Consider the following 19,494-nt stretch of genomic DNA (forward strand, 5'->3'; position numbering starts at 1 on the left):
AGAAAAAAATGTCTCAGAGAAAGATTCACTATCATTAGCTATGAGATAGTGAAAGAGAAAAAGAGAGAGGGCGAGCTGATCATATTCTGATTATTCTAAGTGAAAATGCACTCAGCTAAGAGAAATTAACCCAATTCATTGGCTGCCAATGCACTTACCTAAACCCAGCTCACTGCTCTACATTTCATTTACTGCTAGATACCATTATCAACGCAATACTGCACAAATACAGTCACACAGGTGGCCTCTTTTCTCCCTCCCTCACAAACACACAGACTCACACTCGGCCTGTTTTATATGCAGACCAACACACACTCTCTGTTTCTCTCTGTAAAATACACACACACACACACAGTCTCTCTGTCCTACTATACAAATAGTTGCATGCTTATAAAGTCTGTCCATTTCTCTCCCTCACCAACATACACGTACCTCTTGAGTGATGGATGGTTAAAAGCTCAGTATTGTTGTTTGATCTCTGAGAAGTTTGTCAGGCTGTGTCTCTACTCATTGTGTGTAAATAGGGCTGTTACTGAACTAATGCTGTAAGAAGCTTGTATGATATACAGAAAATAGACTTCACCTTACATTACTTGTCTTTTTAAAAAATGGTTGTACTGAATACTGGAGACCTGACAGTCACAATGTGTAATTTAAACATACCCATATTTTTCAGTTTTACAACTCTGGCCTGATGATCACTAATGTAGCACTGTTTTAGGACGTTTTAAAGTTTTAGTGGTGTGGATTGTGTGTAAAAATTTACAAGCAGTTATCAAATCTTTCATGAACGGTAATGGTCTCTTTGAGAAATTTCAGTCGGGCTTTAGGGCAGGTTATAGCAGAGAAACTGCACTCTTTAGGGTTTTAAATGATCTCTTAGCAGCTGACTGTGGTCAATACACTATATTACTCCTGTTGGATCTGTCTGCAGCTTTTGACACTGTCTGTCAAAGTATTTTAATTAAACGTCTTAAAAATTGGGTGGGTGTTTCAGGTTTAGTTTTAGGTCATTCTGTGTGGAAATTGGGAATTATCAATCAGCTTCAGTAGCACTAAAATATGGAGTTCCACAGGGATCCGTTCTTGGGCCCTAACTATTTTCCATTTACATGCTACCAAATGGTCATATTATTAATATAGCCGATGATACACAATTATATCTCTCCTTTGACACCAATGACACCAATCAATTACACAACCTCCACATGTGTATTGCAAATATCAATAACTGGGTGGTCAAATTTCCTACAGTTAGGTCCAGGCTCATCACAATTACAATTACATTTCCTCCTATCTTGGTTCCCTCTCATCTAACATTACTAACTCTTGCAGAAACCTCGCTATTATCTTTGATAACCACATCAGCTTCGACCAGCATATTAATTCTGTTGTCCAATCATATTTTTTCCAATTAAGAAAATTTTCACATATCAGGTAATTTGTAAGAACTTAGAAACAGTAATTCATGCATACATTTCATCCTGGTTAGATTACTGCAATGCACTCTTCTCATGCCTCGCACAACAAAACCTCACTAAACTTCAGCTGATTCAAAATGCCGCAGCCATACTCATAAACAGGACCAACAGGAGAGAACACATCACACATGTTTTAAAATAACTTCATTGGCTCCCAGTCCATCTTAGAGTGGATTTAAAATTTTTAATGATCACTTTTAAGGCTTGTTTAGGGTTGGCTCCAGAATATATAGCTGACCTCCTGATCTCCTACAAGCCTGAATGCAACCTGAGATCCTCTCGTAGGTCATTCCTAGCCATTCCTCAGTCAAACCTTAAAACTAGAGGTGACCAGGCCTTTTCTGTTCAGGCCCCCTCAGTTGTGGAATGACCTGCCAGAGAAAATCAGGGAAGCTAACACATTGTCTTATTTTAAGTGACAAAAACTCACTATTTTAAACATGCTTTTTATTGATTTTACTGTTTGTTTTATTATCTTTCATTGTATTTTATCAAAATATTATAACTGTTTGCTTATTGTCTCTTTTAATTGTATGTAAAGCACTTCGTAACTTGTTTTGAAAAGCACTATATGAATAGAGGTATTGTAAGTATATTAGAGGTAAAAATCAGAAAAAAAGATCTGCACACTGTACTAGTAGCTCCCAGCAAATCTAATTGAGCAACGTTTCGATCTACCAGAGATCTTCGTCAGGCATTGTGAAATCACCATCACAGAGCAAGACAAACAATATGCACAAACACATTGTTAGTATATTATAAATGAATGTGGTGACTCACAAGTAAATCCTGTTCTTGCAGCTTTGTCTTCACATTTCTGCAGAAGTTGAGATTATATATAATATATATGTATGTGTGTGTGTGTGTGTGTGTGTATACATATACACATATGTATGTATGTAAACACTTAGATGTGATGTTGAGAGCACTGGTTTCATGCCATGCTTAATACTGAGCTTGGTGATGATCATGTTTCACATCTTCAAGCTGTATAAGATGTTATTGTTCTTTAAAAATTAAATAGTTTTGGATGTGTGAACTCTTATGTGCCATCCCCAGAGCCAGATGGGATGTCTGCCCCGGAGGTCGTTCCAGTTAACAGCAGCACCGCACGTGTGCTCTGGTTCCCTCCTCAATGGCCCAATGGAGCAATTACTGGTTACCACATCTACGTTAACGACCATCTTCATGGCAGTGTAGACAACAGCTCAGGGTCCTACCTGCTGGGGGACCTACTGCCTTTTACTGTCTACAACATACAGGTACACACACAAACAAAAGCAGACATGCACATCCAAACAAGTATGCAGAAATGTGTTCATTATGTTTTGTCTGCTATATTTGTGTATGTATTTCAGGTGGAGGTGTGTACTGTGTATGCATGTGTGAGGAGTAATGTTACTCAGACAACTACTGTGGAGGACCTGCCTGCTGACCTGGTTACACCTCACGCACAAGTTGTCAGTGCCAGGTAATGCAGAGATGCACTGTGAACATTTATGCAGTTGCATCTTTACTTTTTTTCTGATGACAAATATTTAATCTTAACCATTTTTCAAGTGTTACCATTGTTCCAGGTTCATGAAAGTTTATAGCCTCTGGTTTAAATGTACTAATCATCAATGTTTATCAGCAGCACAAAAGGTTGGTTTACAGGTTTGACACAACAGAATCAATCCAGCTTGCACTTACAGAGTATATGGTGGAGCTTTTTTTGTCTTGTGAAGCCAGCATAAGATGTGATGATACAACTGGACTGCATGAAAATATAATTTTACTCACTATTAGTAACCTGTATATCAATAACACATCACATTATTAAAAATATTTTTATTACACAATGTCAGTTGTACTCTTAAGTATTCTGATCTAATATAATAAGTTTACCTCAAAGGTACTTTTCAACAGCATCCACAATTAATGAAATAGGAACAAAAATGGAGATTTTATTCGCAGTCTTAAATTTAAATTTAAAGACATTTAAAGTGATGCTCTGCTTCCCACATTTGACCGCAATGTTGCAAATCTTACAGTTGCAGAGGAAGTAGTGATTTGTGGCTTATTTTCCTTGTAGGAAACTGTGGGAGTTGTAACTGTGTGTGTTACTACACAGGTCTTTCCCCTGCCAAAGATGTCAGAGATAAAAAAGAAGAAAATCAATAGTGTGAAGTGTATAAAGATACACACAACCTGACACTGTAACTCAACTTTGTCAGGCATTAACCATGCATGAATGCATGTGTGTTTGGTATGAGAAGGTTTGTGTGTTTGGTGTGTGCTCGTGTGTGCAGTATGGTGAAAGGAGTGTGAAGGAGAACATTTCATTGCCCTGTTCAGATTTGGAGTCCTTCCATAACCCCATCTCTCTCTCTTTCTCTCTGTTCTCGCCTTGCTCTCTCTCTCTCTCTCTCTCTCTCTCTCTCTCTCTCTCTCTCTCTCTCTCTCTCTCTCTCTCTCTCTCTCTCTCTCTCTCTCTCTTAGGATTGTGAGGCTGGACTGGTCCCATCCAGGCAGACCCAGTGGGATCATGCTGGGCTATGAGGTCTTAAGACGGACCTTGAGGTCATGTGTTAGTGGATCAGCAGGGGTCACGTCCTCTGTGGGGGAAGAATCAGGAGGTGCAGGTGGTGTAAGGTTCACATGTACCTACCTGCAGTGTTCTGCCACTCATAGTGTGTGTGGGACATCCTGCTTCCATCCTGACGTACAGGTAATTTTGCTCTGGCCATTTTGTTCTTCTTTCTGTATTTATTATTATTTTCTTCATGAGTGGGATTATGGAATTTTCTCCATCCAGTCGTTTATTTGTTAGTTGTCACATGCATTTTGCAACTGATTTTGACAATACTGTATGTTGACTGTTGTGCTAAAGGAAGGAACAACATTTACAGGTCAAAACAATGTGTTATTAATTGAAACAAGTGCAAGAGTGTTACCTGGGGCAACATACACTTCTCAATGCATTTTTTTTTTTGAAAATCTAGACACACATTATAATTATGGGTGTATTAAGAATGGAGCATTTTAGTGGGCAATGTTTCTACTTAAAGGCAAGAGCCTCTCTTCTAACCAGAATTTATTGTGAGTAATCATTAAAACCCTCACTGTACGACAACAACATATTTGTATTAAATGTGTAAAACAAGAATTTAGTCCAGGGTCTTTGCTTTGGCTGCTGATCTGAAGTGGAGAATACATTGTTGCTGTGTACCCCCTCAGGATATTAGTCCTCACCAGACCTCAGAAAGACACATAGAAACACAAAATGAAACACACACACAGAGACCCACAGTCAAATACACACTCTCACGGTTCCTCTTCCAAGCACACGCTATTTATGTGGGATGCATGGTCCTCCTCTCAGTGATTAATTTCTCTAAACAGATTAACTTGTCATCTGCATTCACTTCCATCCTTGTGTCATTGAATGCCAGCCAAGTTGGCACAGTGAAGCTGTACGCCATACATTTATCCCCACCACACCCAATAGCACAAACAATAACAACATTCAAACTCACATGGATAAATACACACATGCACACCGATTCAAACAGTGAAAGTGGATATACAAACCCACACTCATGTAGCTAGACAAGAAAAAAAAATTGCTCTGTATCACAAACATGTACACACAATAATAAAGGCATGTACACTACATACTGTAGGTTGTTTCCTTTAATAGTTAATAAAAAATAACATTTGTCATGTCCTGAATGAAATAGTATGATATGATATGGTCAGAGTTTTATGTTCAAAACTTGTATCACTCTGAAAGTTGTGAAGTTTCAGATCTTACATGAGAAAAGGGACAAAGATGATGGTGTATCATGAAGTAACCATTCAAACACTCATTTTTAGAGAGCATGCCCCAAAATAGAAATAGCCTTCAAAAGATAAATGGCTTCCTGTTTGGCTGATAGACACACCGTAGTAGTGCAGAAACATACGTGATTTCGTTTTACTGTGTCTGTGTGGATTTTGTTGATTGTTTTGTGATTATTTTCTCATATGTGGGTACATCTGTGTGTGTGTGTGCGTGTGTGTATATGCCAATATTGTTCAACCAGGTTTGCTGCAATGGACTATTATACACAAAGGAGCCACATCATCATTGCTGTGAGGGCAGTTACCTGAGTTTCATTAATTCCTCCAACCCAGTCTGCTGCAATGGCAAACTGCTCCCACCTCTCCCTGACCACCAGTGCTGTGGAGGATACTATGTTCATGTAAAAGCCAGTGAGTTTCAGATTGCTTCATATGTTAACACTTTCATGGGATTTGTTCTTTTCCACTTGACTTGACTCTAGTATTTTCAATGTTGTTCAAGTGTTTTCCTTCATCTGTCCTTGTCATTGTAGATGAATACTGCTGTCCTGACCACTCGCAGGGCCGGGTCTCAGTGGGGCTGGGTGACAGCTGCTGTGGGGGAGTTCCTTACTCCACGAAAGGCGGCCAGCTCTGCTGTAGTGGGAGCCTCCATGATGGCTATGGGGTCCAATGCTGCAGAGGCCGGGTTGTAGATGATACACTGGTGTGCTGCGGTGATGCTGAGAGGGAGGAAGTGCATACATACATTCCAGGTGAGAGAAGTAAACATACAGACACAAACGTAAACTAACATCCACTGTTGTTTTAATGGTTTTATATTATGGTGAGAGGGAGGAAATAAAAAGATTCTGCGATGAATAAAGTTTTTTGCTCAACAATGAACACATACGGGATGAAGTTTGTAATATCCAATCAACAAAAAGGCAAAGGAGAAAATGATGAGGAATAAAGCAAAGAGGGTTGAGGTAGACACATGGTGCAGGAACGTGGGGTCGTTTCCCTTTCTTCCTCTCCCGCAGTGTCCCAAAGCACCCGGATACCATGGCACAGATGTGACTGTGTGTGTGTGTACATGTGTGTCATTAGACATCTTTGTCATGGCAGATGATGATGAAACACACTCGGGATGGCACCGTTGAGGGCACTGCCAAGCACACAGCAGGACAAATACACACCCATTCTCTTTCCCTCACACAAACACATACACACAAACACACTCTCACACATACGTACATATTACAGGCACCCACACATACACAAAAACACACACATAGAGTCAACAGGGTGCCCTCGGCAGGGTTCGCTTAGTGTTGAGTGCCAGAGACAGACACGTGGACTCTATTCATCACACATAAACAATGGCCCCATATGGGCAGGTCTATAGTGCCCCATAAGCCTATCTGCAAACACTCAGACACACACTCACACACACAAGATCCCCACTCACACAAAAATACATGTATGCTGGCAAAAAAGTTCCTCCAAAGTAAGCCAGCAGATAAATTATATAAATGTTCTTACCTCATGTCCATTATCAGTTGTTACTCTGGCTTCATCTTTTCTTTTTCTTCAACATGTTGTCTTTTCATGACATTGCCAATTAGAGTCTCTCCTCAAAAGTTTCTTTAGGAAGTGGTTCCACACTTAAATACTGATTTATGTTGAGTATTGTCAGAGTAACCAGAGTGAATGGTAGTTTGACATGTTATTCATGAGTATTTTACTCTGCCACAACCGTTGCTTGTTTTGTCTCATCTGTTTCCTTTTCTTCCCCTCCAACAGTGCCCCCCACCTCCTCCTCCTCTCCATCTCCCTCTTTCATTTATTTCCCATCTCTTCTTCTCCTTTGATATCTTCTTTGTTACCCTTCATCAACTTGTTTCCCCACACCCTCTGTTCTTCCTCTGGCCTCTTGTTCCTTATCTCTTCTACTCCCACCTTTTCTTCCTCCTTCTCCTCCTCATCCTACCCTTTCCACTCCCTCCCTTTATGTGCCCCCTTCCCATCCACTCATCAGTCATTAGCGTTAGCTTCCCCACTGAGAACATATGGTATGATGGATCGTAGGGCTAGCGGCACTAGCAAGGCTAAGGGCCATTTGCCGGGTGCACTGTGCTGTTGGGGAGCCCTGGGGCCGGCTTTGCAACCTCGACCCCACACGTCTGTTTCAAGACACTCGCACATACAACATGCACACAGCAACACCTATTATAGGATAGGCTACTTAACCTTGGCACCAGTCACTCTCATTCCTCCCTCTCACTATGTCCAGGGTTTTGTTTCTTCTTTAAAGATATAGTGAGAGACAGATTTGTGAAAGAGAAATAAAGAAAATGCCAGTAACAGAAAACTACACATTGCATGCAATACTATTTAAAATAACTTAAAGTGCACATTGAAATAAGTTACAGAACAGAACAGAAAGGAAAAAGTGAGAGAATGAAATTAAGAGAGGGCTACAAATTAAGTACAATTTTGATTACAAACAATAGGATACCTTTAAATAAAATGTACATAGTACAAAAAAATGCTAGACAAAAAATATTTTTAAAAAGAAAGAGGAAAGGGAAAGAAAGAATAGAAAATGTTAAGTATGCGTCAGATAAATTAAACTGGAAAAAAACAGATTGAAAGAGGAAGAAAGTCAGTGAGAGAAAAAACAGGAGAGAACAGAAGAGTGGTGAAGAGCTAGATGGAGCAGATTAAAGGAGGAGTGAAGGGTATCCCATTGTGCCCAGCTGATAGACTAGGTTAGGCTGATGTGATTATGGGGTCCCTGAAGTGCGATCTATCACACATTACCGTCCACACTGTCAACAACCATACACACACACTGCAGGGGAACAGCAATGCCAGGAGACAGCCGTCTGGCAACAGATACACGTACCGGCTTGCGTGCACATGTGCACACATAGATATGCACACACACATCCACACACAAGCACAACAACAATCATACTCAATGATACACACTCACAAGAAAAACATGCATGTGTATAAACACAGAATTGTATGCACATGTGCACTCATCCCAAAACATACAAAACATAGTTACACAAGTGCTCTAGGCTGGACTATTTGATTTGAAACAGGAAAGCATCCAGAGTAAATCAGGTGAAATAGAATTAGGGTCAGAAACATCACCTCACCCAGCCTGTACTCACCAAACACATGAAAAACAAAGCTGAGTCAGTGGACAGTGTTCTTCTAAAACATTCTGAGTTTCATATATTTATATACATCTTTGGGTTTAACATGATTAGAAAGCTTTAGCAACATAAGTTGTTACCTTTCTCACTCTGTATATAGTGCAAGTTAGCTTTCTTCCTGCCCACTCAACGACCCACTCATCTATGTAACCACTCACCTTGCGCTTTGGCAGATTTCAGGTTTTAAGTATATTATTTTCTTCTCTCTTTTTTTTTCTTAGGTTGTCAGTGTCACTCTGTAATGAGAAAGCGCCCAGTCTTGCCTTATAATGCGCATGTCCCAGAATTGAATGACTTGCCTACTGATCAGCAGTAAAACCTACTTATTTCAAGTAGGGTTCACTGATTCCGTTTCAGTTTAAGTCAGACTAATTTTTCAAACTTCAGCACCCCCTAGTGGTAGCAAAATAGACACTGTGGCAAACGACAGCCGTGCATGCTGCTTCTCCCGCTTAGACTGTAAAAAATATGAATGTGATCACTGTGACGTCACCAATTGGTTTGTGGACTGCCATTTTGAAGCCTTGAGTTTAGTTATTTGACTGTCGCCATCTTGGATTTGACTGTTGATCTTTGATTTTTGGAACCAGAAGTGACCATATTTGGACGAGAAGGTGGAGCTGACCCTAGCGCTAGCTGCCAGCTTGGTTAGCACTGTACATTTACAGTCTGTGGTTAACTGTGCTAATGCTAATGCTGATGCCAATTTTCACTAGCGAAAAACAGGCCTAAAACCATTAAAACAAAATGTACTTACCGAAAAATGCAAACAGCCGACTCCTCAGGAAGTCTTTCAGTGCAACCAAATGCTGAGCAAGATTTTTTTTAGGCCACAAAAATGTTACAATTAACTTTCATGAACTGAAAACACAGTGTAAAATAGTGGCAGCTACACCTATACTCTGTGAATCTGGGGTTACACCATGGTTATGTACGTTATCAATGTTGTCGCCATGGTAACTACTTGTCAATCACAAGGTAGCCACGCAAAAGCATACGCTGCTTTATCGTCTATCTTACTCCAAATGGGTCCATAATTTAAAAAATGAACATCATGCGTTATTGAAGAAGACTTGAAACTAGCGATTGAGACCATAAACTCATCAGGAAAGTGTTTACTGAGGTAATAAATCAAGAAGTAGAGAAGTAGGGTCATTTTCTCTTAGACTTCCATAGAGTCTGACTTCTTTTTGCAACCAGTGGAGTCGCCCACTGTTGGCCATTAGAGAGAATGCAGGTTTAAGTCACTTCCACATTGGGTTCACTTTTCAGACTACCTGTTTGTTCTCTAGCAACAATCTTGCTCTGTTTACCAGGTTTCTCCATTCCCTTATCCCAATTATAGAAACTGGTCCCTCGTTTATACTCTATGACTCAGTCATCCATCTCAAGCGCATCTGACAGAACAGATGCATTTCATATTTAATCAGTACAGCTACCTACACTAGGAACATAATAGCTCACACTTCACTTGCCCTTTAGACAAATAAGTGAGATCTAAATCCTCTGTTTTAGGCTTGAAGTCAATTTTCTAGCAACTTATGAGCGCAGCTACATTAGCCCTGTCAAAATTCTTGTGAACGCACAGCAGTACTGTGGCTGAACAGATCCAGTGTGACAATGACAGCGGACTGCAGCTGCTACTGCTGCTGTGCTGCTGACGTTTGTGACCAGTGTAGACTTGGATTAAGTCTAAATAGGTTCCTGTCTACATGTGTCTTTATTCAGACTTACCTGATCAAGTAACATTAATATGCCATTTGCAATGGCCGGCCTAACTTCTACTCTGGCCAGTTTTAGTCTGGGGTATTATTGAGAGGGTCTATAATCCTTTCCTCAGCATCCCCAGTTGTTATACAATAACACAAAGTCTCCATGCTAAATCCCTCATTTCAAAATCTGCCAGTTTGTTTAAACAGCTTTCATTTCACTTTCAAGTAGATTAAATACTGTTTGTTTTTGGACAAGAGTGCCTCGGTTTTGTTGCAACATTTCCTCCTGTGTTGCAGGTTCAATACCAACTTTTAAGCTCTTCATTTGCTCCTCTTTTCTTCTCTCTCTGAGTTTGTATGTAAGATGTTTAGCTAAGACTTAGATGAGATTAGATGGTGTTTAAAGAAACGTGTGTGGTGTCTTTGGCCTCCCGTTGCTCTCTGACTCTCCCTAAGTCCCCTGCCTCACTGTGCGCGCTCCACTAATCATTTCCCCTTCACACTTTTACTTTATAGTGTGCAGTTCTTTAACTCTTCCATCTGCCCTTCAACCCCGCCTTCCCCATCTCTCACTGTGTGCGCTACAGTAAATGGCCTCCCCAGCTCACTTTTTCTTAAAGTGAATGAATCTTAAAAACGTGTGCATTTCTTTAACTCCTTCCCTTACTCCCTCCCTCTGTCCCAGCCCAGCAGGCCCTATCCAAACGTTCAAGGACAAATCTGAATATCCCTTTTCACCGTTTAAGTGTTAAAAGCCTGGCGGTGCCGGGGTGTTATCTTAACGCGCCTTGCCGTGCCATCATCAGAGCGCGTGATGAAAATGGCTGTGATGATGCTAAAAGAAAAAAAGAGGAGGGGGAGAAAAAAGTAATAATCAAATATGTTTTTCAAGGGCACAGTGACCATTTACTGAAGGAAAATTATCCCAGTAGTTAAGCTAGCTCACTCTGAGCCTGGTGGAGTTGTGAGAATGGATGCATTTGTGTGTACAAGTGTGTGCAAGTGTGCATAGTTTATATCTTCAACTTGGTGAATCCATGCCTCACTTTCTGTATGTAGCTTTCTGTTTCTGCATATATACATGTTTCTTTATGCAGTGAGACAAACATCCTTTGCACGTCCTTTCATGGTTTCTGCCAAAAGATTCTCATCAGTTTCAGAGCGTGTTTTTTTCCTGTTTGTGTTTATGTGTGTGTGCGCACACATACGCGTATATCATTGCCAAAAGCCCCTCATCAATGATGGGTAGCAAATGGCCAACAGTAGTGCATTCCAAACAGCAGCGTCTGGCTGCTTTTGAAGATAGAGTACTCTCTGAACACAGGAAGACATTTCTCTCTCTGTTAATGTATTTATGATGATGGCTTTTCTATTAGGTTTACTTTAATGACTGGCAAGAATAAAACCAGAGGCTGTCAGGAGCACAGAGATGAGGACAGTCTGCACTGTGTGTGTTGTGGGTGCGTGTGTGTGTATGCACGTGTGTGTTTGTGTATTTTATTTGTCCTTGTGTTATTCTTGATGTTTCTAGTGTTAGGCATTGTGGTTTTATTAAAAGTTGAGTAAGAAAATTAAATAAAATAGACACAAGGTCCAGGTATGGACAAGGAGCAGATTGAGCTCACTTGCCAAAAAAACAATACACACACACACACACACACACACACACACACACAGACCTACACATTTTAAGCAAGAGATTACTCTAGGATGTAGATGCAAATAATACATGGATGGGCTGTTTCACAGATTTGCCATATGTGTGGCATGTATTGCTCTTTTGCATTAATGTATTTTACAATCATGAAAGCCTTTCATCCCAATTCAACTCTGTTATCTATATACAGCAGACCAGTGGCTAGTTTTAGTAACCTACAGTTACAATGTAACTGTCTACAATGTGGAGGTATCTGCTCTGGGGTCACCATGTCAGTCTGTTGTCTGCAGTAAAGCTCATTTAATAATTTCACATCTCTGTAATGGACAAAAAAGGGTTATCTCTCCAATAGTTGGTCAGTCTTCCCTAGACTGAAGGTATACATCTCTGTGGTTCAGTGCATGTGATGGATCATCTGTACTTGATAAGTGTACTAACAAAACATTAATTTTTGTACTCACTCATTAATTTGTTGCATCCACGGGTGAATATAATACAGTATATTACATTTTTTATTTTAGCAAATAGTTACTCATCTCACATCTTTTAACTGTTTTGTTTGTCAAACAAGTGGCACTTTGTCATGCTAGCAGTATGGTCTGTCGGTTCACCACTTTGGTCCAGACTGAAATATCTCATCAGTCGTTCAATATTTGGTGTTCCCTTGACTTTTCCTCCAGCGCCACCAGTAAGTTGTCACTTTTGGTTTTCATTGAAATATCTCAACAACTATTTCATGGATTGTCATTCAGCTTTGTACAGACTTTCATGGTCCTCAGAGGTTGAACCCCAGTGACTGATATGATTCCCAGACTTTTAGTATGGCACCACCAGTAAGCAAAAGTTTTCACTTATTCTGTGAAATATCTCAACATCTACTGGATGATTGGCACAAAATTTTGTACAGACTTTCATGGTCCCCTGACGTTTCCTCTAGAATCACCATAAGGTTCACATTTGTGGTTTTTAGTGAAATGTCTCAACAGCTATTTGATGTTCCCCTCAGCATGATTTGTAAGAACTTTGATCTCTTAACTTTTCCTCTTGTGTGCCTGAGTACAGCCTCACAGAGCCGCTAGGAGGGCTGTAGACTCCTATGCTACATTCAGACCAAAAACAGCCCTGTGTTAAAACAATTCAAGGGGTTGTGTCGATGAGGGCACGTTGCTTCAGGTACTGATAAACAGCAGAAACACAGCGTTCATGTTACAAAGTAATCCACCAGAAATGTGTGCTTGCATGTATGTGATTAGCCAACGCAGTGCATTTCCTCCATTCAAATGAATGAGAGGACTGTATTTTTTCACACAGGGCTCAAGTCAGTCTGAACACAGCCTTTATCTTCTTTCTTCATCTCAGTCCCTCTTTCACATTCCTCTCTCTGTTGCTCTCTCACAGACACTAAACTTCCCAAGAGCTGCTTTCTGTGTCTCACTCTTTGGTGGATCCCTGTAGAGCAGTGAAAGTATAACTGCTATTGAAGTTTTTACCCAAGCTCAGCACACACACACACACATGCAAGCAAACACAGGACAGATACACGCTAATACACACAATGTCACACACATGCCCAGCTGGTAATGTTGCTGAAATTAAAAAAAAAAAAATAAAAAAAAGACGTCAGAAAGACAAGAGGACAACTAGTCACCTGGGACAAGAGCAGGTGTGTGTGTGTCTGTGTGTCTGTGTCTTGCTGGCCCAACATCGACATGTGTGTCCACAGGGGAACACTGTGCACTGTTTGAGAAAGTCAATCCACTGTGATTTCATCTCTCGACATGGCATATAGTGTGGCCCCTCTGGAGCACAAAGCGTGCACACAGACACACTCACGCACAGTCCTTCCTGTAGTGAGTGCGTGTGTATGATACACGCACCTGTATCTGCATGTATCTTTGTGCATCTGCAAGTTTAGACTATAGAATGCAATGGACACAAAAATAAAATACTGGCCACAAAAGAGTTAACTTCTTGTTGTGACCTTAAAATCATCAGCTAGTCAAGTCAGTTTTATTTATATAGTGCCAAATCACAACAGAAGATATCTCAGGGCACTTTTCACATGGAGCAGGTCTAGACCGTACTCTTTATTTTACAGAGACCCAACATTCCCCCATGAGCAGCACTTGGCGACAGCGGAAAGGAAAAACTCCCCTTTAACAGGAAGAAACCTTGAGTAGAACTGGGCTCTACGTGGGTGGCCATCTGCCTTGACTGGTTAGGTTGAGTGAGAAAAGGGAGGGGGGAGAGGGGAGAGAAAGACATAGAGAAGCACAGCAACAACAATAATAAAAATAACAAAAATAATAGAAATATGCCTAATAATAATAGCTAGCAGTGGGCAAAAAGACTAATAATAACAATAGCAGCGATGAGGCATCACGCTGGACAGCAGTCAGTCTGCAGCCGAAGATCCCCTGCGAGACGAGAAAGCACAAAACTCCAGGGACGCTCCAACAGTCTAGGCCTATAGCAGTATACCTAAGAGCTGGTCCAAGGCAAACCTGGGCTGGCCCAAACTATAAAGTTTCTCAAAAAGGAATGTTTAAGCCTACTCGTAATTGTAGAGAGGGTGTCTGCCTCCCAGACAAAAACTGGAAGATGGCTCCACAGGAGAGGAGCCTAATAGCTGAAGGCTCTGCCTCCCATTCTACTTTTGGAGACCACAAGTAAACCTGCATTCAAGGAGGGCAGTGTTCTAGTGGGGTAATAGGGTACTATGAGCTCTTTAAGATATGATGATGCCTGACCATAAGGGCTTTGTAGGTGAGAAGAAGAAATTTTACATTCTATTCTGGATTTTACAGGAAGCCAGTGCGGAAAAGCTAAAATGGGAGAAATATGATCGCTTTTTCTAGTCTTCGTCAGTATACGTGCAACTGAATTCTGGACCAGCTGGAGAGTTTTTAGAGACTTGTTGGGGCAGCCTGATAATAAGGAATTGCAATAATCCAGCCTAGAAGTAGCAAATGCGTGGTTTTCTGCATCTTTTTGAGTCAGGATGGCCTAATTTTTGCAATGTTATGTGGATGAAAAAAGGCAGTCCTTGAAATTTGTTTTATTTTATATTCATTCAACTATACACAGTACATACCACACGTGTCTGTACATAAATATACATATGTGTATTATTATTCTTAAGTAAGTCACTTTTTACATGCTCCTTTGTTTCTGTGTGCTAGTGTGTGTGTGTGTGTGTGTGTGTGTGTGTGTGTGTGTGTGTGTGTGTGTGCTACTATGCATGCACACAAACTGTGTGTCTGTGCACTTGCTATGCACTTTGTGCCAAACCCCTTGTAATATATTCAGGTATTTAAAAGTGTTTGGTTTGTTTAAAGTTGTGGAGGGGTTTTGGTCTCCTAGAGAGCTCGGATAACCCTAATCCACAACACACATTTTTATCAGTAGTTCATTGGCAGGGCTAAATATTGACTTATCATTAAGTGGAATGACTGAAACCCTAATAATAATTCACGTTGTCTAAGCACCTTGTGTTGACGCGGCGCTCCCGACGCTATTAACGAATGTATGCAAATCCAACGTAAATCTGAAGATTAGGGCTGAAGCATTCTGCGATGCAAGAGAGAAAACAAGAGGTGTGTGATAAAATGTTGTCAACACATACACGAACACATGCACAAATACACACAGCTTATTGCGAGGAGGAGAAAATAGGTGTGTGTTTCAAAACATTAACACAAATGTACAACCATATCACACACACCCATACACAGATAACGCTTACAAAGACAGGGATTGGATTTCTGCTGAATGGGTGATAATACAATAGTGAAGTTTAGCAGCAGAATAGTAAACAGACGATGCAGACCTATGAACTGTGTGGATGCAGAGAGATAGAGAGAGTAGGGAAGGGCAAGAGGAGAGTGGACGCAAGAGAACAAGGGGTAGAGAGGTTGAGAAAAGAGGACAGGAGAAGAACCAGTAGGTATATGGTCAAAAGAGAAATAGAGAAATGGGTAAGTGGGTAATGAGAAGGTAGAACATGGATGAACTATGAAAGGTGCAGAGGAGAAAGACAGCTGCAGAGATCGAAAGATTTAGGTCAGAAGTTAGGGATGCAGGAAAGAAAGATTGACCAGTGAAAGAACAGATGGAGGAGAAGTTCGATATAACTCATGAACTTCAGGTCACAAGTGATAATGTTGGCATTTCCTAGAGTCAGAAAAAAGTATGAGAGAGAATCAAGATTATGCAGAGTGTTTGAACAGAGAGCCCTGTTGATACAATACATGGAAAGAGAGTCAGACTGTTGGAGAGTAAATGGAGAGGAGGCTAATGAGAGAAAATTATGAGACGTTGAGGTCCTGGTGTCCAGATGAAAGGGAGGCGTAGAAGTGAGGATGCTGAAAGGACGAGGGATGAGTGGAGAAAAGCTATTTTGGAAAAGTGTTGAGCTGTTTATTTGCGCGTCATTGAAGCTGAAGTAAGGCGCTGGGGGAATTGGCCACCAAGCCTCCGCTCTGCAACAGCTGCCGCTGCTAAGTGAGTTACTAGCCGTCAGACTGCCTTTATGTCACACAATCACACACACATACACATGCATTTTCCTGTCACATGGTGTCTGTGATGGATGCTGTGAGGATATAATGCACTGCAACAGCACACGAAAAAATATGTGCCATTCTCCACTTTTGGCCTTTAAGTGAAATGATTGCTTATATTATCAGCATTTCATGTGCACAAAGAGTGAACGCTGATTAAGGTGTTAAACAATAAGTTATTTATCACTCCGCAACTAGCTGCAGCCCCATTAAAGGGCAAGGCCATGATACAAAGCAATGACTTAGTGTTTAATGTCTGCTGTCAAATAAAATGGGTACCACAGCTGGGGGTAGATAGTGCCACAGATCAGCATGTCATCAACTGCTCAGATAAATTTGTTAAATACCTCATGAAAGTTAGATTTTTTTAACTGTAAGCTAAATAATCACAAAAGACCAGGGGTTCTTCCAATTTTTCAGACTCTGATTTAAAATGAGAAGCTTTTACTGTTGGACTCTCATTAAAATACAATTTGTCCTTTTTCCATCAGCACAGATATAATATTTTACTCGTGCCATTCCGTGCCATGCCATACTCATTTGTATTTCCTATGCATCCTCACAGCAGGGGGTTACTTTGCTGACTCAGTATTATAGCAGGACAATATTATAGCCCTAATCCATTGCAAGGCCAAAGCAGTCCCCCCCTAGCTAAGCTGTGTTGATCACCTTTATCTAACACACAGTGTTCAATTTTCCTGCACTTCTCTCCTTTGTTGAGGTATCAGAGTTGTATAGTATATAGCAGTGTTAATTTTTTCACTGTTAGTGCAAACCCAAAGTTTGGGTTCTCACTAACAGTAAAAGAAATTATCCAAAGTGTTGACTTGGTATCGTGTACATCCAATTCAAAAAGTGGATAAGGCAACATCAAATGTAATTAGACTTAATGAAGTTTTGGACCTATAATTGTTATGTAACTATTGTCGTTACAATAGATTTAGTTAGTGTACTTGTAACACTACAATTATCTTGATTTGTCAGTTATTCAGTGTTATTTGAATTTCAAATGGAATGAAATGAATTTGAAATTTGATATTCAGCTGAAAAACATTTACAGGGAAATGGAGTGATAGCATGTATTTTAAATGTCACCTTGCTGCTGAAGGTGAAGTGGTGGCAGACAGGCATCACCTATCACTGTCAGAGATGGCAGCTCTCAGAAAAACACACATCCTCTCCCCCCTGCACTCCTCAGAAGGCGTAGCCTGAATATTACTGCCGTACAGATAGATGTATATAGGCAAGGAGAAGAGGCATGCAGGTGAGGAGAAAAGGAGGAAGAGAAGGAGGGATATGAGAGGAGATAACAGAGGATGCACACTAATATTCATAGCAACCTAAATACCGCACAGATGAGAAAACGGAGATTAAAGAGGAGAGGGGAAGGAAGTTGGGAAGTGTAGAAGCAAGACAGTATAGTCCTGCATTACTTAGATATCGTTACAGTATGACATCAGGAGGGGAAGGGAAGAGATTGAGGAAGAGTGTACTATATGGAAGGAGGAGACAAGAGAAAAGACAGAAAATAGGTGAGGACAGAAGCACAAGAGGAGCTGACACTGGCAGCTCAGCAGTAGCTTATTCTTGTAGATATTCAGTGATCTGGGAGGACCAAAGGCATTTATACTGTAGATGATGTGGCGTCACTATAATACTGATTTCTTGAAAATGCTAGTATTGTTTGACAACCATAATATGGTTCTCAAAATTGGCAGCAAAATTAAATTTCAAGAAGTTAAAACTAACTCATTTGAGGCTTAAACACATACTTGTCATTTTTAGTATGTGAAGGTGGCTCATAAAAATGAATTTCCTTCATCTGTATAACTTGCACCAGGTTTTAACCAGTTTACTGTACTGCACAAGTAGGATAAAAAAAAACCTACACACTAAACAATAATGATATGCATATTTTCTTGTCTTTAGGTTTTGTCTGCTGTGGTCCTGACTACATAAACTCTTCAACCTCTCTTTGCTGTGTGGGCAGTGACGGATTTCCTACAATGCACCCTGCTGGCAATGCCACAGTCACACTGCAGTGCTGTGGGTCAAAGGTTATACGTCAGGAAGAAGAATGCTGCAATGGGATTGGCTATGACCCTCAACGACACGTGTGTGCTAACCGACCTACACCCGGCCTGTTAATACAGGTGAGTTTGGGTGTGAAATAATGGGCCTCATGTAAGAACTACTTGTACCAGCAGATTTGTTCTTAAATGGCATGTACAAGGGATTTATGTGAATTTGTGGCATTTACCAATTTTCTTAGGCATGAGTGAAATTCACAAGTGGTCCAGATCTTTTGTACAACTCATGTACATACAGTCTGCCTTCCTCCACTGGATAAAAAATACTAATTTGACCTGAATTCATGTCTCAATCTGAATTAATTTTGAGTTTCAATGTGATACCACAATTAACTAAAATAAAACGTATAGCTAAAAAACTTAATGTAAATTTAATATTCTGTTTACCATATCATCATCATCATTATTATGGCATGCCAATTTACTGAGATTTTATGAATTTTAGTGGAATTTTCCAGCACAGCAACTCATACATTTCAGTAGTCACTCTTACAGCTGCCTCAGGATCTTTATGCTGGTTGCTGTCCAGTATCCTCTTTTGCATCTGACAGTGCAACATCACCTACTGTTGGCTTTAATATTCCCTCGTCTAATATCCCTGTCACTTCAACTGATTTGATTTAGAAAGATGTTTTTTAGCATCTAACTTCATGTCAGACTGAATATTCCATCTTCATTTCTGTCAAAATACAGGGCTGCTCTGATGACACATCATTGACAGCTGTACTATTAATATTTTCTAATTGTTTTTTTGTCTGCTGATTTCTGACAACAGGACTTTAAGCTCAGCAGTGTGAAAAATAAAGCGCAAACAGAGCAGAACAATCAAATCAAATGACCAAATCTCACAAACAGGAAATCTCATGAGCAGGTGGCATTCATCAGACTGAAATTAGTAATTTATGACAAGTTTGTCCCGTTAAGAGAATTTAGTGCATCCGACTTGTAACACTCA

General features: G+C 40.4%; 1 protein-coding gene across 5 annotated transcripts in view; it reads left to right on the top strand.

Annotated features, from left to right (window-relative positions):
• The window catches only part of ush2a (Usher syndrome 2A (autosomal recessive, mild)), a 237,482-nt gene that overhangs the window by 154,186 nt on the left and 63,802 nt on the right, over positions 1–19,494 (top strand). For all 5 annotated transcript variants that reach the window (XM_044346023.1, XM_044346054.1, XM_044346031.1 and 2 more), the window contains exons 58-63: positions 2,541–2,743; positions 2,840–2,952; positions 3,963–4,191; positions 5,549–5,717; positions 5,840–6,061; positions 18,379–18,602. In XM_044346023.1, the coding sequence (XP_044201958.1) occupies positions 2,541–2,743; positions 2,840–2,952; positions 3,963–4,191; positions 5,549–5,717; positions 5,840–6,061; positions 18,379–18,602 (1,160 nt within the window). The remainder of the gene's footprint in view (positions 1–2,540; positions 2,744–2,839; positions 2,953–3,962; positions 4,192–5,548; positions 5,718–5,839; positions 6,062–18,378; positions 18,603–19,494) is intronic.

Source organism: Thunnus albacares, chromosome 1 (genome assembly GCF_914725855.1).
Source record: "Thunnus albacares chromosome 1, fThuAlb1.1, whole genome shotgun sequence".
Classification (NCBI taxonomy): Eukaryota; Metazoa; Chordata; class Actinopteri; order Scombriformes; family Scombridae; genus Thunnus; species Thunnus albacares.